This window comes from Urocitellus parryii, chromosome X (assembly GCF_045843805.1).
Source record: "Urocitellus parryii isolate mUroPar1 chromosome X, mUroPar1.hap1, whole genome shotgun sequence".
NCBI classification, from domain to species: domain Eukaryota; kingdom Metazoa; phylum Chordata; class Mammalia; order Rodentia; family Sciuridae; genus Urocitellus; species Urocitellus parryii.
This window is the reverse complement of record NC_135547.1, coordinates 130920870-130943204: the sequence shown is the minus strand read 5'-3', so window position 1 is coordinate 130943204 and position 22335 is coordinate 130920870. Positions and strand designations below refer to the sequence as shown.

At 54.2% G+C, this 22335-nt stretch overlaps 1 protein-coding gene across 1 annotated transcript in view; it reads left to right on the top strand.

Annotated features, from left to right (window-relative positions):
• The first annotated feature begins 1378 nt into the window (after positions 1 to 1378).
• Positions 1379 to 22335, top strand: part of Gyg2 (glycogenin 2) — a 24390-nt gene continuing 3433 nt past the window's right edge. Inside the window, exons 1-8 of the mRNA XM_026381496.2 lie at positions 1379 to 1506; positions 2090 to 2173; positions 7894 to 8035; positions 11088 to 11262; positions 12129 to 12291; positions 14236 to 14362; positions 15486 to 15708; positions 16569 to 16766. Coding sequence (XP_026237281.2) covers positions 1401 to 1506; positions 2090 to 2173; positions 7894 to 8035; positions 11088 to 11262; positions 12129 to 12291; positions 14236 to 14362; positions 15486 to 15708; positions 16569 to 16766 — 1218 coding nt within the window. The 5' untranslated portion in view covers positions 1379 to 1400. The remainder of the gene's footprint in view (positions 1507 to 2089; positions 2174 to 7893; positions 8036 to 11087; positions 11263 to 12128; positions 12292 to 14235; positions 14363 to 15485; positions 15709 to 16568; positions 16767 to 22335) is intronic.

The following is a 22335-nucleotide window of genomic DNA, read 5'->3' as shown; positions in this document are numbered from 1 at the left end:
CATTCATTCATCAGGGCCCCTGCTCATTCACTCTTCCTCCTGCACTGGCTCACTCAGCCCACCCGCTGATGCACGAGCTGATCGGATTCATTCATCATCCACCCACTCATCCCCCCAGACACCCACGCACTCCTCCCCGCATTCGGCTCATTCGCTGGTGCACGCACGCTCCCCGAGCACTCGCTCATCCTGCCTGCTGATTGACACGCTCGGCTCATTCATCTGCACGCTCATCCACACACTCACTGCTCCCGCGCCCACTCGCTCTGCAGTCCGTTGGCTCACGCATGCGTCGTTCCTGCGTTCCATTGGCTCGCGCCCGCACGCGGCCTACTCGGCAGTGCGTTCATTCACACATCCACGCAGGCACGCCCCGTATCCATTCACTCATGCCCGCATTTATTCCTGCACCAAGGCGTGAGTCTGCTCACTCCATCCTGCACGCACGAACTCAATCGGCCCTTCGCTCTCCCATGCACGCAGCTCTTTGGCTCATTGGCGTAGCGGGTCCTTCACGCACGCATCTGTTCACGCTGTCAATCATTGGCGCCTTCCCAGCCGGGGTTTACTCTCTGGTGAGTCCCGGGCTCCCTCCACCAGTCACTCACGTGTGCTCAGGAATGCGCGCGCTCGCTCTGCTCTCTCTCTCTCTCTCTCTCTCTCTCTCTCTCTCTCTGGCATCCACCCTCCCACGTGAGCACGCACTCAACCACCCACGCACCCAACAGCTGAGCCGGGCTCGCTCATTTCTTCCCCTTCTCTCCCGCGCGCATTCAATTAGATGGGGAATGGAATCCCGCCTCCCGGGCAGGGGGCCTCCCAGCCTGGCCTCCGCCCGAGCCGCCCGCTGGCCTGGGGCCCGCGCCGGGGAAGCCACAGCAAACATTTGCTTAGGGGTTGGCTGAGTAAAGGTTAAATGTCCAAACCCGGGAGCCAGGAACCGCTGGCTGCGGCGGCGGGGAGCGGCCCCAGGGGGAGGGGAGGTGGCACTCGGGAGTGGAGCGCAGCCAGGTCCCCTCTTCTGTCTCCTGGCAGCCGGCCCAGGCTGGGCCACAGGCGGCGCGAGGGCTCTCTGGCCGGGGCTGCGACACCGCTGGGCGAGGCTAGTGGCGGCGCGGAGGTGGGGCCCGGCTTCCTGCGACAGGCCAATCGTGCCGCGCCGGCTGCGGGGCGGCGCGGGGGCACAGGCCGCCCGAGGGCCGCGGAGGTGCGGGGACTGCAGGGGGAGCGGGGCGTGGAGTCCAGGGAGCCCCGGAGGCCTGAGATGGAGGCTGCCGAGGGCGGCGGGAGCTTGGGGCGCGGGAGGGCAGAGCGCTGGGGAGGGGGCGCGGGCCCGGGAGGAGGCTGCGGGGTGAGAGCCCAGGAGCTGTGGAGCGAGCAGAGGAGCGTGGTTCGTGGAGATGGCCTGGGCGCAGCGGAGGCCGAGGATGGAGGCCGCCAGAGAGCGTAGGGGACGCCGGAGGGGTGGAGGGAGCAGGGCGCGGCCTCGCCAGGAGCCCGCGGGAGGTGAAGGCGGCGCGGGTCCTGGGCGGGCCGGGGAGGGGCAAGGCTGCTGCAGGGTTCAGGCATCTTGGGGGCAGCAGAGGGGAGGCTGGTTCGGGGAGGCAGCGGGAGACGCCGGTGGAGGAGGTGGGACGGGCTCCGGGGAGATAGAGGGAGCAGGGATGGCGCGCAGGGTCTGGGTGGGGGGGGGGGCTGGGCGCCGCAGCGGGAGGCCCGGGGGAGGCCTGGGGGAGGCTAGAGGCCGGGGGAGGTGGGAGGACTTGGGGAGCGCAGCGCTCAGGGCGCAGGGTTGGCCCGGGAGAGGACAAGGAGCCCAGTTCGCGGGTCCGCCTTGGTGGCAGAGGATGCCGGCACTTGAAGGAGGTGTGGGGCGCGGGTAGGCGACTGAGGACACCCGCGTGGGGCCCTGGACACACCAGGTTCAGAGGCTGCCCTGGGACGCACAGGGGCTGCGGGTTGCAGGTGGGGAGCCCAGGTGGAAGGTGGAGGCTGACCCTGCGCTGGGGAGGTGTGGGGCGCAGGTGACAGGGGCCTGGGGTCCGGGGAGGACTGTGGCTGGAGCTGCTACCCAGGGTTCTTCCCGCAGGCCTGGGCCAGGAGGATCCATCCACCGCGCCAGGGCGCAGGCTTCTCTCGGAGCCCGCGGCGGCCGCGCCTCCCAACATGTCCGGTGAGTAGCCACTGCTGGCACCGGGAGACCCCCCCCCCCTCTGTTGACCCTGACCACTGCCCCCAACCTGAGTCCCCAACTGGCTGCAGCGCCCAGGTCTCTGGGGCCTGAGGGAGGAGCGTTTCTGATGTAGCTGGAGCCGGGGGTCGGGGGGCTCAGCAGCAGAGCGAGGGGGTGATTTATGGCCTGACGGTGTGTGTGTGTGGGGGGGGCTCGAGATGTCACAATTGTCCTCCTGTGAAAGTGTCACCTACAGGATCAGAGGAGCTGGGTTCATAGGAGTCATATTAAGCTGAGAGTCTCACTGCATGGGAGAGGGTTGGGAAGAAATGGAGGCTCCAGAGCGAGGCCGGTTCAGAGTCAGAACATTAGTTTTATTTATTTTATTCAATTTTTTTTGGGGGGGGTATCAGGGATCGAACTCGATGCTTAACCCCTGAGCCCCGTCCCCAGCCCTATTTTGCATTTTATTTAGAGACAGGGTCTCCCTGAGTTGCTCAGGGCCTCGCTTTGGCGGAGGCTGCCTTTGAACCCACGATCCTCCTGCCTCAGCCTCCGGAGCCGCGAGGGATGACAGGTTTATTTATTTATTTTTCTTGTCCCAATGATTCCCCCAACAGGCAGCAGGCCTGGGCTCGATGACCAACTTGCAGGGATTGCAGCCTGCTCAGCCCCGGGTCTCCCTGCCCTGGAGCTTGGGCAGGGGACATTGGGACAGTTGACCAGAGACCTCGATCCTGTTTCTCCGAGCTCTGGGCTTTGCAGGGTCTCTCTCTCTGGGGGTGGACTGGGAGTCTCTGTTTCCGGCAGCCACAGAAAGGGTCCTCTGTTCCCAGAACCACGGTGGAGCTCCCCTGAGTGGCCACTACGTGTCCCCCGCCCCCCGAGGCCGCCGGGGTGTGTACAATGCCAGCATTCAGCCAGCCCACCGCAGGACACTCCTTGACCAGGCTTGGAATGTCCTGCTAGACCTGCTTTGGGAGTTTTCAGCTCTTTGCAGGAATCAAAAACCACCTTTGAGCAGAGACGAGGCCCCGGGAGAAGCCCATGGTGTTATTTGGGGGGAGAGATGGAAGGTGGATGCAGGGCGCGGAGGCCAAGAAATAACCGCTTTTTGGCAGACTCCGTGGAGGACTCTTGGCTGAGCCTCGAGTGGATTTTTTAAGAGTGACTGCTTGGCTGACCTCGGGCCTGGAGCGTGCTCCTGGGTGCTGCCCCCAAAGCTGGTCACCCCGGTGTGTTAAAAGCAAACTGCATTCAAGTCAGGGGAGCTGGTTTTGCAGCTTAGATGGCCTCCAAGGGCCCAGGGGAGGCTGTTTCCCCTTCACGGGTCAATGTTCTTGTCCGGAGGGACAGTTGGTGGCCGGACAGAGGGGCTCTTCCACTCGTGGGTGCTGTTAATATGAGTCGTAAGCCCGGTCTGTGATTCTTTTGTCCATCTTGGGTCCTAGGACATTTATTGCCCCTTGGTCCTGGAGGCTGGAGGCTGGAGGCGCGAGGTCCAGGGTGGGCAGGGCGGGCTCCTCCCGAGGCCTCTCTCTCCCCTGGTCTCGCAGCCGCTGTCTTCTCCCTGTGTCCTCCCTGGGGCCATCCCTCTGTGTGCGTCTGTGTCCTCATGTCCTCCTCTACAGGGACCCCAGTCCTGCTGGGTCAGGGCCACCCTGGGGACCTCACTGCACCCCCATCCCCTCTGCCAAGACGCACCTCCACCCACACAGGCATGTCCCAAGGTCCTGGGGCCAGGCCTGCTAGCCGAGGACTTTGGGGAGATGGGGTTCAATGTGTAATATCCACCAGGGTCAGCGGTCCTTCCTGCCATCCTCCTGTGGAGCTACAGACCCAGTGCATGAAGCTATCAATTGCTGGTTTCACAGCTGACGCCTGTGCCCTCCCTGTCCCTTGCTGTTAGGGCACCCAACCCTGTCTTCCTCCTAGCTGGAACACGGTGTCCATCATGCTATTTGCAACCCTCTGGAATTAAAGGACCTTTGGGATGAAAGATGCTATGGTTTGGATACGGGGTGTCCCCCTAAAGCTCATACATGAGACCAGCCAGATGTGAAATGTTCACAGGTGGAATGAGTGGGTTAGGAGAGGTGTAGACTGAAAGTGGATTAATCCACTTGGATGGACTCACTGGGTGGTGACTGCAGCAGGTGGGGGGTGGCTGGAGGAGGGGGACCCTGGGCTGTGCCTTTGGGGTCACTGTCCTGTCCCTGGTGAGCAGAGCTCTCTCTGCTCCCTGGTGCCCTGTCCTGAACTGCTCTCCTCCTCCAGGCCCTGCCACCATATTGTGAAATGATTGGGTTGTGAGAGGTGTAGACTCATAGTGGATTAATCCACTTGGATGGACTCACTGGGTGTAGACTAAGAGTGGATTAATCCACTTGAATGGACTGAATGGTGACTGCAGCAGGTGGGGTGTGGCTGGAGGAGGGGTCCCTGGGCTGTGCCTTGGGGTCTCTGTCCTGTCCCTGGTGGGCAGAGCTCTCTCTGCTCCCTGGTGCCCTGTCCTGAGCTGCTCTCCTCCTCCAGGCCCTGCCGCCATCTTGTGAAATGATTGGGTTGTAAGAGGTGTAGACTAATAGTGGATTAATCCACTTGGATGGACTCACTGGGTGGTGGCTGCAGCAGGTGGGGTGTGGCTGGAGGAGGGGTCCCTGGGCTGTGCCTTTGGGGTCTCTGTCCTGTCCCTGGTGAGCAGAGCTCTCTCTGCTCCCTGGTGTAACCTAATAGTGGATTAATCCACTTGGATGGACTCCCTGGGTGGTGACTGCAGCAGGTGGGGTGTGGCTGGAGGAGGGGTCCCTGGGCTGTGCCTTGGGGTCTCTGTCCTGTCCCTGGTGAGCAGAGCTCTCTCTGCTCCCTGGTGTAACCTAATAGTGGATTAATCCACTTGGATGGACTCACTGGGTGGTGTCTGCAGCAGGTGGGGTGTGGCTGGAGGAGGGGTCCCTGGGCTGTGCCTTGGGGGTCTCTGTCCTGTCCCTGGTGAGCAGAGCTCTCTCTGCTCCCTGGTGCCCTGTCCTGAGCTGCTCTCCTCCTCCAGGCCCTGCCGCCATCTTGTTCTGCTCCCCTTGGGTCAGAGCCATGGCGTCGGCCACCAGGGACTGGACCTCGGACACCATGAGCCCCAGGTCAACTTCTCCTTCTTGTCAGGTCCTTTGATGTCACTGATGGGGGGGAAAATAACTAAAGCCAAAGAGAAATTCTGGGTGCCCCCTTCTTACCCGGTTTCTCTGGGCCTCTGTCTTCCCACCACCCTGTCCCTAGGCTCCATGGAGCGCTGTCTCTTGCGGGACCCCACATCCAGCCTGCGATCCCCGTCTCTACTTTGCTGGGACACTCGTCTGCCTAGGGTGGCCTCGTCCCTCCCGGGTTATTTTTTAATCTAGTTTCTGTTGGAGACAGGAGAGAAGAGTTATCTGGGGGACTTTTGTGGCTTTGCAATTAGAGGTGACGTTTGGCTCAGTGAGTCACGGGGTGGGGGCCCCGATTTCTCTGGGCTTTGAAACCGGTCTCGGAGTTGGGGTGGGAATGGACGATGGGGCGGACACACGGCCCGTCCCCGCGTTCCTGGGTGGGAGGGGGTCTCTGGATTGGCGTCTGCCAATCAGGTGTGGGGAGCTGCGGTAAGTTCTACTGGTTTTCAGCCTTTAGCCGCCTCCTGGGTCGATGTCCATGTGGCTTTGAAAGTGTTCATGGCTCAGGTTACTGTCCCCTATTGGACGGCAGCACCTAAGGACGCAGATTGTGGCCCTGTCACTGCAGTCTCTGCCTCTGTCTGCACGGGGCTCCTCCTCTGGGTCTGTGTCCCCTCCTCTGTCTCTGGGGAGGACACGGCCATGGCACGAGGGCCCCCTGACCCAGGAGGAGCCCATCTCAGGACCCTCCACTAATGACCTCTGCAGAGACCCTGTTCCCACCCCAGGTCCCACTCCCAGGTTCTGGGGTCCAGCTGTGGACAGGACCCACCTCTTACCATGGTGTCCAGCTCCCTCCAGGGCTCCAGGGGGCTCCTCCTGCCTCTCCAGCTCCTGGGCTCCAGGTGGCCCTGGGCTGGCCCCTCACTGCAGTCTCCACGGGGCTCCTCCTCTGGGTCTGTGTCCCCTCTGTGTCTAGCAGCATGGACTTTGGGAGCGATCTTCCTCCTCTCAGCCTAAGGGGTGGGCATCAGAGGGACATCAACAACTCCTGACTTTTTGTGTGTATTTTTTGGGGGGGAGTACAGGGATTGAACTCGGGGTCCCTTGACCCCTGAGTCCGGTCCCCAGCCCTATTTTGTACTTTATTTAGAGACAGGGTCTCCCTGAGTTGCTGAGGGCCTTGATAAGTTCCAGAGGCTGGCCTCCAACTTGCCATCCTCCCTCCTTAGCCTCCTGAGCTGCTAAGATGACAGGCGTGTGCCCAACTGGTTCCTTGGATGTCTCTCGCGTGGGACGTCCGGTCCTCTGGGAACCCTCCTTCCTTCCCCCACCCCTTCCCGCACTGTTTGGGATTCAAGTTCTCCTGCACCTTTCTGTTCCCATCAGCTCTGCGTCTGGGTGCGTTAGCTGAGCAACTGTCCACGTCAGTCCTGCCCGTGGGCGGGGCTTCTCGGTGGGCCTGAATTTGAGGGGTGACGTTGTGCGTGAGGAATTAGGGGATCCCTCTTCCACGTGGGGGGGACTTTCTCTCGGGGACCTTCCCCTTTCTTTAGAGTCGATTCCACTTTTAGTTTTCTCCTGGGGATGGGGGGGGCGTTGGATTCTGAGGATCCCATCTGTGACCGTCCAGCAGGGGACACCTGGACTCTGGCTGTCCATCGGGTGGGTCCTTTGGTCCCTTTCCACCAGCGCTCAAGCCACTTCCTGTCCTAACCTCTGGTGTTGCTCGATCATAGATGGCCCAGTGCTTTGGAAATATCCAGATCAATGCTGGCAGCCAGCCGATGTGGGGAGGGGACACTCTCAAGGGACAGAGGGGTCCTCTCAGAGAGGACAGGGACAGTGCGCCCCTCCTGCCCTCCAGTTTTATGGGGGTCCCTTGGAAGTCCCCAGAGAGCCCCGCCCAGGTCCCCTCCTGACTTTGATGGACAGCAGGGTGACCTCCGACTCTCCAGTCCCCACGGCCATGGCCACTCTGGGTCCCCCTGGCCGCTGCTGCCTGGTGCTCAGTGGAACCTGTTCTTGCAGATTTTAGGGTTGGAGGAAGGATCCTCGTCCCCCTGGGTCCCGGGACCTGGTCTGCGTCAGAGTCACAGAAGTCCCCCCTTCAGGGTCCCCTGGCTCCTCTCAGGGACTTGACTTCCCGCCTGCATGTCCCCCGCAGGTCACAGGTGGTGTGTGAGGAAGGTGGTGGAGGCTGTGCCCGGAGGCCAGGCAGGGCTGCAGGTCCAGGGCTTCTGGGAAGGAAGCTGTGGGGTCAGCACCGGGGGCCATTGATAGAACTGTCCCCTGGACCTTGGGTTCCACCAAAGTGTCTCTATCAGCTTTTCCCTGATGTGACTAAGTGACCTGAGAGGAGCTAAATGGCTCCTCTTGGGCTCATAGCTTCAAAGATGGACTCCATGGTCAACTGGCTCCAAGGGAGGAAAAAAACATGGCGGAAGGGAATGGAGGTGGGAAGGTCCGTGAGGTCAGAGCTTCATGATCCCTCATCGCCTTCAAGCCCCACTTGTGAACCCGTGTCCCAGGGAATCTCTCGGGAGAGTCACCCTCATGTTCTTGTCCTACCCCCAGTGACCACACAAGCCTTCGTCACGCTGGCCACCAACGATATGTACTGCCAGGGGGCCCTGGTGTTGGGACTGTCCTTGAGGAATCACAAGACGTCGAGGAAGCTGGTGGTGTTGATCACCCCTGAGGTGTCCGGCCTGCTCAGGTAAGAGCTGGGGACTCCACATGCACCCCGATGCAGTGAAGGTCACCGAGCCCCAGGGGACCCAGGACATCCTCTCAATCCCCCCTTGCAGGTTGGTTCCCAGGAGCCCATGAGCATTTCTGTCTCCAATGTGGATTTTTCAGTCCATCGGAACCACCTAGAACTCGGGGGGATCCCCCTGAGGCGGAGGCAGGATTGGAAGTCTGGTCCTTTCCTAAGGAGTGGTCGGGAATCACAGTGTTAGTCAGTTTACGTTGCTGTAACAAAACACCTGAGGAAATCCAGGTTTATTATGTGGGACGAAAGGTTTATTAAGTTGGCTCGTGGTTTCGGCAGGTCTTAGTCCGTGGTTGGTGGCTCCATTGCTCTGGGCCTCAGCCGATTGTTTCTTTCTGGAATGTTCCGCCGAATAGCTTGGGATCACGGTTGGTGGCGGGTCATTGAAACCAGGAGCCAGGAGCAACCCCACCCAGGTTGTGACAACCACGTAGAATTGATGGATGATGGACAGACGATAGGTAGGTAGGTACACGTACTTCAGATAGTTAGATGGTAGATCGTAGCTGGAGGGAGAGAGAGATCGATATGCAAAGTGGGAAAATGCAGAGTTTGGCTACCATCCTTCATATATAAAGAACTCTTATAAATCACTAAGCAAAGACAGAGTAGCGGGCGTGTGTGTGTGTGTGTGTGATGAGCACGTCTCCATCCCTCTCAAATAGTCACACCGTGTCAGTCTTTGCTTTCGTGTTTGAGGTCTTTGCCTCCCCGGGTTGGCCAATGTCTTTTCAAACGGTGGCCTCCTTGGGTGGATCTCTGAGCTGGACGCCCAGCAACACGATCAGATTTGGATCCTCTTGGCTGTGACCCATTCTCTTGAAGGTCCTCCCAAGGAATGGGTGCCGAGGTTGTATTTCCTCTTGATCCAACAAGTCGGTCAGCGTCCAGGCAGAAAGAGATCAAGGGGAGAAAATACATTTGGTCACAGTGGACATCGGCCCTGGGTCCATTTAACTTTCGCATGCACACGGGACATGTCAGATCTGGGCAAAGTGACCATGCATGAGAAGTCAGTGCACCCGGGTCTCTGGGGAGGGGACCCTGTGTGATCTGCTCCCTGTCCCTCCACCCCTTGAATGATGCCCATCCCTTGAATGATCCCACAACCCATGTGTGATTCTCATGATTTCTATGTCCTTAGCAGGGGTCAGTGTTCTTCATATTTATGTGTCTCTCTCTCTCTCTTTTTTTTTTCTTTTTTGGCACTGGACATTGAGCCCAGGGGTGCTTAACCCCTGAGCCACATCCCCAGCCCTGTTGATTTTTTATTTGAGACAGGGTCTCTATAAGTTGCTGAGGCTGGCCTCCAACTTGTGATCCTCCGGCCTCAGCCTCCCGAGCCACTGGGACCACAGGCTTGCACATGTGTATACGTCTTAATGTCGACTCCAGATGGTCTTTTAAATATTTAGAGAGGACAGCACAGAAACCGTGGGTAAGGTAGGACGTCGCAGACCAGGTTGACTTTTCATGCACTGGTTAAGGGGGCAGAAGACAGAGAGTGGCCCCTGACCACAAACCGCCAGGGGTGTGAGGCCAGAAGACCACCCCTCTCCCAGGCATTGTGGTGCAAGCCTGTCTGCAAAGGCACAACCTGAGTGCTTCCAACTGTATGCACGAAACATATTCCACTTCTAGAGATGGGCAGAGCCATACAGCAGGGTTTGAGGTCACAGGCCACAGTGACATTTATAGTTGGAGGAAGGATCCTTGTCTCCCTGAGTCCTGGGACCTGGTCTGTGTCGGGGTCCCAGAAGTCCCCCCTTCAGGGTCACCTGGCTCCTCTCAGGGACATGACTTCCCGCCTGCATGTCCCCTGCAGGTCACAGGTGGTGTGTGAGGACGGTGGGGGAGGCTGTGCCCGGAGGCCAGGCAGGGCTGCAGGTCCAAGGTTTCTTGGGAAGGAAGCTGTGGGGTCAGCACTGGGGGCCATTGATAGACTCGTGTCCCATCACGTGGGTCTGTCTGTCCCCTTCTTAAACATTGACGGAGAATAAATGAAGTAGGCACAGTTGGCATTCTCCGTTATCAAGTTATGATTTTTCCCTTTATGGAGAATAAATATCCTGGGACAGACACATTAGGTTTCTGCAACCCAAAGTTTCTCCTCAAACATTCACGCGTGTATCTAAGCATCCGTCAGTGAGTCTGGCTTGCAAGAATTATTATGGCGCTGTTTGCTTACCATAGATTTTCTCTGTTCCTCATTCATTCTGTATTTATTATGTGGAATTCTTTCCCAAGGTCATCCTCCTCCCTCTTCCCTGGTTGTGTATTCAAAAGTTTTAGCAATGGAGACCCAGAAACATTTATTTTAATGCTTTGTGTATGTTATTTTGCTGAACAAATTGTTTCTGCTCTGGAAATTGGAATCTTTTCCTCGTTGGGTCCTGGTGTCCTGTTCTCATACTTTTATCCATTTTCTAGCACTTGCTTAAATTAAAAAAAAAAATTGTCATCATAACATGTTCCAGGTCACTATGAAGTAGAGTGTCAGCCAAATTTAAAAAAAAAAAAGAATGATCATAATGGACCAGGGATAAGTTTATTTTGATTAAAAAAATATAATATTTCAAGATCTGAGCTTCAAACTTGTATGCAACTAACAACGTGGGTTTTGAACACGTAAAGCAAAAATGGACGGGAGATTGCGGTGGACATCTGTGGGTTCCCATCAGTTTGGCATTCACACCTCCCTGCCCACATATTTTATGAAGGGAGCTACCTTTCTAAGAGATGATCTGAGTCAGTCTATCTAGAACAGTTCCCTTCAACCTGTATGCTTGTCCCGTTTGGGGGTCATTTCCAGAACGAGTGCAAAGTGTGCCCAGTTGAGAGACAGCCATGGAAGACAACCCCGAATGCTGAGTCTTCAGTGGGTGTGATGGGAATTGGAGCTTTGTTCCGGGTTTGGGAGCAGCTCCTGGGCATCTTCTGGCTGGACAGTGTTGTCCTGGGCTAATGGTCCCCTGCGGACCCGTGTCTTTATCAGGGATGTCCTCTCACGGGTGTTCGATGAGGTCGTTGAAGTCAATCTGATGGACAGCGAAGACTACATCCACCTGGCCTTTCTGAGGAGACCTGAGCTGGGGGTCACCCTCACCAAGCTCCACTGCTGGACCCTCACTCGCTACAGCAAGTGCGTCTTCTTGGATGCCGACACCCTGGTGAGTGCAGGGAGTGGTGAGGACCAACTTCTCGGCTCGATGAGGAGGCCAGAGATAAGATGTACCATTCCAAGGTCTACTCCCCGCCAACTAGGTCCCACCTCCTACAGCCTAGACCACCTCCCAATAACATGTTCCAGGTCACTATGAAGTAGAGTGTCAGCCCAATTGTAGATTCCGGATTGGACCGCTATCTTCGAAATTGCAAATGGTGGCATCCCCCCGGATGTCATTTGGGGGTGGGGGGGGGTAGTACCTTAGAACTACCACGGGATGGGCATTTTCAAAATGGCCTCTGGGGATCTGGAACGCAAGACGGAGTTGGTCTACGGCGAGTCGGTTTTGGTTAAGCAAAAGCACCTCTTTGGGAAGAGGTAGTGAAGAACCCTGTCTTCCAAAACAGGGTCGCCCCCTGCCAAGTGGCGTGATTTAGAAACCAGTACGTGTTAGAGGGAGTTGCAATTAGGGGTCAAGTTCTCAAGGGCACAGTGAGTTGCTGAGCTGGGATGTCGGGGAGCCTAAAGGTACTAAGTGCATTTTGGACTCGCTCTGAGTTTCGTGGAACGGAAACAAATCCTAAGTGGCTTTTGAATGGGCTCCAGGACCTAGGAGGCAAGCTAAGAGTTTTGCAAGATAAAAGAAAGTTCTAGAATCCCCCAAGAATGGGTGCTGGCTCAAGATGGCGTATCCCAGAGGCTGGCACCGAGGCTTGGGGAGACCATTTCCACTCTGCGACGAAATCCACCCAGTATCTGCTTGATAGGGATGCTCTCCATGTCCCTTCCTGGGATCCCAGTTCCATTTGGCACACTTGAATTTTTCGATTGTCCAATGGAGGCGACAGATGTGTGGCTTTGCCTCGCCAGGTTCTGCACAACATCGACGAGCTGTTTGACAGGGAAGAACTCTCCGCAGCCCCGGATCCGGGATGGCCCGACTGCTTCAATAGCGGGGTGTTTGTCTTCCAGCCTTCCCTGGAGACCCACCAGCTCCTGCTGCAGCATGCCACGGAGCACGGCAGCTTTGACGGTGAGTGAGGGCGGGACCCGTGGCCGGGATCCAGTTTTATACCCAGCTCAACGTGTCTCTCGCATCCACGAGCTGGAGCCTGGAGACAAAGGTGCACGTTGAGAAGTCAGCCCGTCAGGGTGATGGGGAGACATCAAGAAGGTATTATGTCAATATGCAGCAGCCAGGAGAACCTTTGGAAAACTCCCTCCCAGGTAGAGAGAACACCTTGGCAGTGCCGATCGTATACAACAGGTGCTCAAACCTTCCTCCGAATAACCGATATTGTCAGCTTTGCAGGGTGCACGGTCTTTGTTGCAAACACTGTATTCTGCACGTGTAACTTGGAGGTGGACGTTGGAAGAAAAACAGTGAATGTGGCCGACTTTCAATAAGACCAGTTTGGAAGGAGGGGGCTCAGGGTGATCCCTGAGAGGGAATTAAGGGGGAAAATGGTCATCCTCAGATTTTTTTTTCATCACTGTGATCAAAAGACCTGACAAGAACAATGAGAGGAGGAAGAGTTGATCTGGGGCTGCTCATGGTGTCCGAGGTCCAGTCCCTGGTTGGCCGACTCCATGGCCCTGGCCCAAGGGGAGCAGAACAAGATGGCGGCAGGGCCTGGAGGAGGAGAGCAGCTCAGGACAGGGCACCAGGGAGCAGAGAGAGCTCTGCTCACCAGGGACAGGACAGAGACCCCAAAGGCACAGCCCAGGGACCCCCTCCTCCAGCCACACCCCACCTGCTGCAGTCACCACCCAGTGAGTCCATCCAAGTGGATTAATCCACTATTAGGTTACACCAGGAAGCAGAGAGAGCTCTGCTCACCAGGGACAGGACAGAGACCCCAAAGGCACAGCCCAGGGCCCCCTCCTCCAGCCGCACCCCAGCTGCTGCAGTCACCACCCAGTGAGTCCATCCAAGTGGATTAATCCACTATTAGTCTACACCTCTCACAACCCAATCCTCTGAATGTTCCTGCATCGTCTCACACATGAGCATTTAGAGAAGGAAGAGTCTCTCTGGGGCTCATGGTGTCCAAGGTTCAGTCCCTGGTGGCCGACTCCATGGCTCTGGCCCAAGGGGAGCAGAACAAGATGGCGGCAGGGCCTGGAGGAGGAGAGCAGCTCAGGACAGGGCCCCAGGGAGCAGAGAGAGCTCTGCTCACCAGGGACAGGACAGAGACCCCCAAGGCACAGCCCAGGGACCCCTCCTCCAGCCACACCCATCTACTGCAGTTACCACCCAGTGAGTCCATCCAAGTGGATTAATCCACTATGAGTCTATACCTCTCCTAACCCAGTCATGTCACAATATGGCGGCAGGGCCTGGAGGAGGAGAGCAGCTCAGGACAGGGCACCAGGGAGCAGAGAGAGCTCTTCCCACCAGGGACAGGACAGAGACCCCAAAGGCACAGCCCAGGGACCCCCTCCTCCAGCCACCCCCCACCTGCTGCAGTCACCACCCAGGGAGTCCATTCAAGTGGATTAATCCACTATTAGGTTACACCTCTTCTAATCATTTCACCTCTGAACCTTCTTGTGTTATCTCACACATGAGCTTTTGGGACACACCTCATATGTATACCATGTCATTGTCCCCCAGGTCCCCCCAAAATCTCATACAAAATACATGTAGCCCCTTTCCAAGAGTCTGCGCGGTCCTAACGTAACAATGGGGAAGCCATTGTAACTACCAGATGGGATTCACTGGGGGTGAGTGGAGGACGCTGGAGGTTGTATATGGTTTTATTATTGATTTTGGGGGGCAGTGGATGCAGATCTTGTAGGGAACACACCCTGATTTTTAGTAATGGTATGGGTCGCCGATCACTGCCAAGAAGAGCGGGAACACGGCAGAGAGGACCTCTCAAGGCCAGCGTAGACCTTGGGTCCTTCACAGAAGGCGGACCTGAGATCTGCACCCACCTCTGCTGACCTCTGTTTGTGTTGGCGGGTGGCCCAGGCGCAGATCAAGGCTTGCTGAACAGTTTCTTCAGGGACTGGCCGACGGCGGACATCCATAAGCACTTGCCGTTCATCTACAACCTGACCAGCAACGCAGCCTACACCTACAGTCCAGCCTTCCAACAGTAAGCCCTCCGCCATCTTGAACCCCAAATGGCCGTAGCCACTGGGTTGTTTTTATCTCCCAGATGAGATATCAGCTGTTCGTAGAGGAGAGGGAAATAGATCACCCTTTCCCTTTATGCCAGGCAAGTGCCGTACTTCTGAGCTATACCCCCACGCTTTTTAAAAAAGTTTTGAGACAGGACCTCAGTAAGTTGATGAGGCTGGCCTCCGACGTGCGATCCTCCTGCCTCAGCCTCCTGAGTCACTCATCTTCCAGGTCTGTGCACCACGGCACCCGGAAACATTTTTGTTTTGAATACAGGGATTTCCTTTTTGGTTAAAAAAAAATAATTATGCAATTTATGTATAGTGGGTTGCTTTTAAGGAATAGATGATGGTATTCCTTAATTTTTCAGCCTTAGATTCTATGATGGTAGAAAAGTAGAGAAGATGAATTCCATGGGGTTGTACCTCTTTGGGTCTTCAGTGATTTTTTTTTTTTCTTCCCTGGGGTCCTGGGACCAAAAATTCGGAGCTCTGCTGCCAGAGGAGACGTTAAAATGAAAATCAAAATGTGATAATAATCCAGGAGATGAATAACTCCAGAGTTTGCATCACGCAGCAGGGGTCCTGCTGCCCCCAGGGAGGCAGAAATTGGTTCTGGGGACAGCAAATAGTCTTTTTTTTTGTTGTTGTTAATATATTTTTTAAAAAATAATGTGTGAATCTCAGATAGACCATGTGCCTTTGGTGTTAAAATTTCATGGGGAGTTAATTAAAACCAAAAATGTCCAAAAAGCACTTGGGGAGTGATAATGAACGGCACCGGAAAAAAAGGTTCAGAAGGGGAGATTTCAGAATCTTTGATCCTTTTTATTTTTAGAGGTGTTTGTTTTGCAGCCTGTATTATCTGCCACAAAAGCTCTTTTTATTTTCTTGTCCCCATCCTTTTTCTAAAAACTGCACATGTGGATTTTTTAAATGATCTTTAGGGAGCCAGGCGCCGTGGCGCACACACCTGGGAACCCAGGGGCTCTGGAGGCTGAGGCAGGAGGATCGCGAGTTCAAAGCCAGCCTCAACCAAAGCAAGGCCCTAAGCAACTCAGGGAAGGAAAATCGGAATCTGTCCTTTCTCCTCCCCAGGTTCGGCTCCAGCGCGAAGGTGGTGCACTTTCTGGGGTCCACTAAGCCCTGGAACTGCACGTACGACCCGCAGACTGGCTCCGTCTCGGAGCAGGGCGCGGGGTCCGGCCCCCGGCAGCACGTGACCTTCCTGAATCTCTGGTGGAGGCTGTTCCAGGAGGGCGCGCGGCCTCTGTACCCAACGGCCCGTGCGCAGGAGAGGCAGGGACCAGCGGGGCTCCGCGTGAGTGCACGTTCCTCTGCTAGTTCGGCTGAGGACCAGCCTGTCCCCGCCAAGACCCACAGCTCCCCTGGCTTCTCCCCATTATGTCTAAGCACGCGGATGCTCCTTATCCGCGGATGCTCCTTATCCGCGGATGCTCCGTATCCGCGGATGCTCCTTATCCGCGGATGCTCCTTATCCGCGGATGCTCCGTATCCGCGGATGCTCCATATCCGCGGGTGCTCCGTATCCGCGGATGCTCCGTATCCGCGGGTGCTCCGTATCCGCGGTTCCCTTCCAACCGCGGATGCAAAACGCTTCTTCAAATAGCTGCGTCTGCACGGAACCAGTGCACAGGCCCATTTCCCCCCTCGTTCTTACTCCCCCAAACAATCGGACAGGTATTTACACCCCCTCCCCAGCCCCATTTTGCATTTCATTTAGAGACAGGGTCTCCCTGAGTTGAGGAGGGCCTCGCTTTGGCGGAGGCTGGCTTTGAACTCGCCATCCTCCTGCCTCAGCCTCCCGAGCCACTGGGATCACAAGGCGTGGGCCACCGCGTCTGGCTGGAGGTCAACTTTAATTTTTGCTTGAAAAAAAAAAAAAAGAAATCAGTGGTTCCGGATGCTACTTCTCGGGAACCTTTGAAGGCTTTCGATAGGAGCAAACAGGAAGGAGTTGATTGGTTCTCGGGCCACCTTGTGGGAGGCTGCCACACAGAACACTTGTGGGTTATTTACAGGTTCTTGGGAATCCCGTTGCACAAATCCTTGCATTTGATGGGCAGCTCTTGCACACCCAAGGGGCAGGATGACCGGGGGGACCAGAGCAGAGTGGACTAGTGAAAATGTGTCCTTTGGTGTGTGTGCGCGTGTGTGCAGGTTTGCTCAGATGGTGTCGAGGTGCCGTGTGCAAATTCAGCCCCCAGTGCTGCAGAGCCGTGTGCAAACTCAGCTGCCCCTTCTGAGGTGCCGTGTGCAAATTCTGCACCAGGATCGGGCGCCCTGCGGTCTGCTCTGGAGAACACGTCCACCACCACGGTGGCTGAGACCCCGACGTGCCCTGAAGGAGGTGAAGATGTGAGTACCGGCCTCCCACACTCTACCCAGAGGCGCCCACGCCCTGACCCGCACAACCTTGTTCGACAAAGGGGGTTTTGCAGATGGGTTGGAGTCAAGGATGTTGGGGGTGCAGAGAGGGTTGTGGATTATCCCAGGGGACCCGCATCATCGTCAGGGTCCTTATAGGAGGGAAAATGTAGAATCAGCCAATTCCCAGAACCAACTGCTGACTCCATCTTGGGAGCTGCCCACCCCCCTCCCCCAGCCTTCCACCTGCTCCGATTTCAGAAAAGCCCCAGAGACCCGGCTCAGGAGGGAGCCCCTGCTGACCATGGGCTCAGGTCCTGCTGAACTCATCATGAATTAAAAAATAATACAAGTAGAAAATTCATTGCTTACGTTCAACCTACCAGTCCTCCTGGCAATTTGGGAGGCTGAGGCGGGAGGATCGCAGCATGTTGGAGGCCAGCCTCAGCCACTTAGTGAGATCCTGTCTTAAAATTTTTTTAAAAAAGTAAAAAGGGTTGGGGGTGTTCAGCTTAGTGGTGGAGAATTCCTGGGCTCCATCACCAGGACTCTCCCTCCCCGCATGAAAAAATAGTGAATTTGAACTCGTATCGAAAACGGGTCCCTTTCACACTCCTTTAGACGCCAAATTATGAGTCAGTCTGTTTATCATTGCTATCATAAACTACCTGAGACCGAGGGATGGATAAAGGAGAGAGGTCCAGACAGGTCAGGATTTTGGAGGCTCTTCAGTGGGTCCCATGATCCCATGTGCCACCTCTCAATGTCACCGCACTGGGGACCAAACTTCTAGAGTGTGAACACTTGAGGGACACGCTAGAATCGGAGAGAAACCAGAGAGAAATCTATGGTCCAAATAGGAATGAGGAGAAAAGTGCTGGGTGTAAATCCATTTCTCACCTTTCAACTTCCTGTCCCCCTCAGCCGCCCTGGCCTCTGTGAATGGTGGTTGGGCAGATGGACTCTGGCCTTGGCCCATTTGACGTTGCTATAACAAAATGCTGTGGAGCGGGGAAACTGATAAAGAAAAGAGGTTTCTCCAGCTCATGGCAGAGATGTCCCATGGGGAGACAGAGAAATCTGTTCTCCTGAAGCCACTTTGGGGGGGTGGTCCTACCCTCATCAGTTCACGTAGCCCCGTGACCTCTCCAAACTCTACCTCCAACACCATTAACCCATGGCTCTGGGGGTTACGTCTGTCTGTCAAGCATGAACTTTTGGGGAACACCTTCACAGAACAGCGCCTGTGTATTTTATGAGGAGCCTATTTCCCCCCCAAAATGACGGTCGTTGCAGTTGTAAAAGGGAGGGGTTCCCTACAACACCCCGTGTATTTCCTGAATGAATTTTTTTTTTTTTTTTTTGTGAATGAATTTTTTTTTCTGAATGAATTTTTGCAGCCCTGCTGCCCCCTTATGGCCATTTATTGAATTGCAGATTCTGGAATCTTGATTTTTTTGAGGAGCCAAAACCAGACCCACCCCTCAAAAAATATTATTATTATTATTATTATTATTATTATTATTATTATTAATTTTTTGGTGAGGTTGAGATGGTATGTTTTTTTAAAAGTCCTCTTAACTGCAGAAAAGCTGAGTGTAAATTCTAGCAGTCTTATCAAAAGAGCTACCTTTGAGTGTTTCATGATAGCCATTATCTAACCCCGGGACATTTTTATATAAAATAATTAGCATGGTGATTTTTTTCTCCTAAAAAGAGAAACTTCCAGAATTTTGGCTGGGGTTTCGTTCGATCTATAAACCAGTTTTAGGATTATTAACTTCTCCAAGGAGCTGAGCCTTCCAACTCTAGGAACTTGGTCCATTTCTATACTTATATCTTTAATTTCTCTCAACACTGTTTATTTCTTTGCAGTGGACTTTTGTGTTTCGTTAGGCTTGTTAATTTTTGAGACTCAGTAAATAGCATTGCTTAATTTATTTTTCTGATATTGGCATGTAGAAATGCATGTGACTTTTGAATCCAGACGGTGTGCTGAATTTTTTTCATGCGACGACACAACATTCTCTTTGATTTTTCCTGCAAACAAAATGACAATATCTGCAGGTGGGAAATTTGTAATTTCTTTGAACATTAAACATGCACCTACTGCATCATGCAGCCGTTCCACTCCCAAGTTTGCTCAAGAGAAATGAAAGCTTATATTTTATTTTTTATCTATGTTTTATTTTTATTTTTATATTTGATTTGGAGGCTGGCTTCAAATATCCATAAAGATGATAGCACTTTTATATATCGTAGCTTTGCAATGGAACAAGTGTCCATCAAGAGGTGAATGTGTGAACCAATCGAGGCGAATTCCTAGAGTGGAATACTATGCAGCCCTAAAGCAAGCAGATGTGGATAAGTCACAACAAAAACTGGCTGCAGTGTCATTACCACACGGACATTCTGCGGCTGTTTCCCAATTTCAGAGTCTATTTCTCGCATTGCTAATGGTTTTGTGTCTGAACCATCATTTTTCTGCGTTCCCGCAGGTCTGATGCTTGTTGTTTGGTTTGGTTTTTCTCTTGGTTTTCACTCATTTGGTCTTGTCTTCTCACCGGATGGTTAATTTTTGGAAATGGAAGGCCAGACATGGTTTATGGGGAAAAAATTTTTTTTTTGCAAAAATAATTGGAAATTCTGAATCAGACTATCCTTGCCCAGGAGAGGATTCTTTTGGTATCCCTCTTCCAACTATCACCTGTTTCTGGACAGAGAGCAAAATTTTGGTTTCGTTGGATTTCGTTTCTGGGCTTCTCTGCTCCGTCCGCCTGTCCTTCCTTAGAGCTACCCACGGGTCTCGGTAAATGCTCATCTTGGGTCTCTCTCTTCATCTTGTGTAAAGAAGGACGTGTTTCCTAGTTATTGGTAAGAATAAGGGGGATATTGATTTGACAATTTTTTTTTAGGTTTGTGTTTTATTTAGTATTGTTTTTAATAAACCTGTGGGGTCAGGCGCGATGGCACACACCTCTAATCCCAGTGTCTCAGGATGCTGAGGCAGGAGGATCCCAAGGCTGAGGCCAGCCTCAAAATCAAATATTAAAAAAAAAAATAAAATATAAGTAAACATTAATAATATAAAAGGGCTGGGGATGTGGCTCAGTGGTTAAGCACCTCTGGGTTCAATCTACCCAACCTTGAGCCCACAGAGCCACATCCCCAGCCCTTTCTTTTATCTTTATTTTGAGACAGAGTCTCACTAATTTGCTTAAGTTGCTGAGGCTGGCCTCCAACTTGCCATCCTCCTGCCTCAGCCTCCAGAGCCCGCTGGGATGACAGGTGTGTGCCCCCACACCTGGCCCCGTTTTTATTTTGCATTTTTTTTTTAAATTTTGAGACAGGGTCTGGCTGAGTTGCTTAGGGCCTCGCTAAATTGCTGAGGCTGGCCTCCAATTCGCCATCCTCCTGCCTCAGCCTCCTGAGTACCTGGGATGACAGGCGGGCATCATTGTCCCCCCGCCCCAAGTTGAAAGCGGGCTTCTGATTTGAGTCGCATCCAAGTTTTGGGTGGCACAGGTTTCCTGGGCTCCAGGAAGCTGTTCAGGGACCCGGGGTCCTGCTCTGTCCTTGCAGCTGTGACAATGTGAGAGCATCATTGTGCACAGAGCAGCTACGGCAGAGAACTTTGCCTGGCACCCGCCGGACTCGGTCTCCAAAGCTCTTCCTTTCCCGGGGCAACCGACCGAGTGGGCACAGGCTGGGGGGGGACATCTTGCCCAGTCTCGGTGGTCAGATGGAGACGCACCACCCTGTCCAGGCTCCCGGAGGCTGCACCCCGACATCAGGTGGGATCCCACGGGAGAGAACAGAGAAGGATCCACGTTGGACACCCGTGAGCCTGTCACCCTCAACGCCTGAGGCCAGGTGCCCCCGGCACCCTGGAGCCAGGGACCCTGCCCACCTGTTGGTAAAGCTGTGTCCATGCCAAGGTCCGGGTCTCACCTGTCGGCTCTTCCTTCATAACAGACGGGAGCCTGCCCTGACACCCTGACTCCGGCCGGGATCCCGTGTGCGCCTCGGCCACCGCTGGCCCTGCCATTTCCAGACGTCGCTGAGACCCAACCCACCTGGGTACACTGTCCCCTTCTGTCCTACGGGCTCCTGTCTGTCGCTTGTCCTTTCTCTCAGAAGATCTGCATCAGCCGAGCAGACCCCTGGGTTTTCCCATTTCACCCTGAATCGCCTCAGGGCTTTAGCAAGGAACAGAAAAGAGCCACGTGGTAGTGCACGCCTGCGGCTCTGGAGGCTGAGGCAGGAGGCTTGCCAGACGGAGGCCAGCCTCAGCTACTTAGCAAGAACCGAAGCAGCTGAATGAGACCTTGTCTTTAAATTTTAAAAAATTTAAGAAAAAAAGAAAAGAAAACCAATAAAACCAAAAAAAAAGAAAGAAAGAAAGAAAACCAATATGTGCCCAAATTTGCAAATTCAGCTTTATCAGAACTATGCATAAGTTGGGGGAAAAACCATACACAGGGTTCCATACTGTGCAAGACTTCTGGCATCCACCGGGGGTCTTGGGACATAGCCCCTGTGAAAAAAGAGGAGCCAACTCTAATTGAAAAATTTTAATTTTTAACTTTAATTGAAATTTTTTCTTTTTTTCTTTTTTTTCCTTTTGCTACTAGGTTATTGAACTCACGGGTGCTGAACCACGAAGCCACATCCCAGCCCTTCTAAAATATTTTGAGACGGGGGTCTGGCTAATTTGCTTAAGCCCCCTCTAAGTTGCCGAGGCTGGCCTCCAACTTGCAATCCTCCTTCCTCAGCCTCCTGAGCCGCCCATTATTTATTTATTTATTTATTTATTTTAAGCATGGGTACTCCCCTCCCCCCAAAGGCTATCCGAGTAGGGCGTCTTCATTTTTATCTCGTTTCCTCCGTCCTTTGGGCGAAGATGAGCATTCCCTGCATCCTCTTGAAGACTCACGATGGAATGGTTGTGTTTCTAGCAGGCAGCGAATCGAGTCAAAGGTGGCCCCGCTGAGGAATCCTTGGATCCGAGTCAGGAGGTCCCTGGGGAGCCCTGCAGAGACCCCGGTGCTCAGGAAACTCTGGAGGTGACACCGGCATCCCTTTGCCTTGCCCATCACTCCTGATGGATGCTCTCAGCCAGCTCTGCAGCCAGCCCCATGCACAAGTCTATCCTTCATCCAAATTTCCAGCCTCAGCTTGTCCAACTCGGGCTCTGTCTGCCTCTGATCCACTTGTCTTCTCTCTGCCATTTGCTGGGGGCTGGTTGGTGTCCTCATTCCTGTCTTTGGCTCGGATCTTGCCTGTTCTGTCCTCAAAAGCTTTTCATCAGAAGTTGATCTGAAGAAAGTTTGGGGGTAGATTCAAGATGGCGGGCTGCATGCCGAATTGTCCAGTGAAGGAAGGTTTGGGCGGGGGGGGGGAATGCATAGCTGCAAATCAAACACACTATTTCTTCCGTGTCTGAGAAATGGGACACTCGTTCTTCTCTTCCTTCCTCTTATGATCGTTCGCGTCCTGCATTTCATTCTCTCGGGTGCGTTGAATGAAAGCCATCAGCAACTTCTTTCTTTGTAAAAAT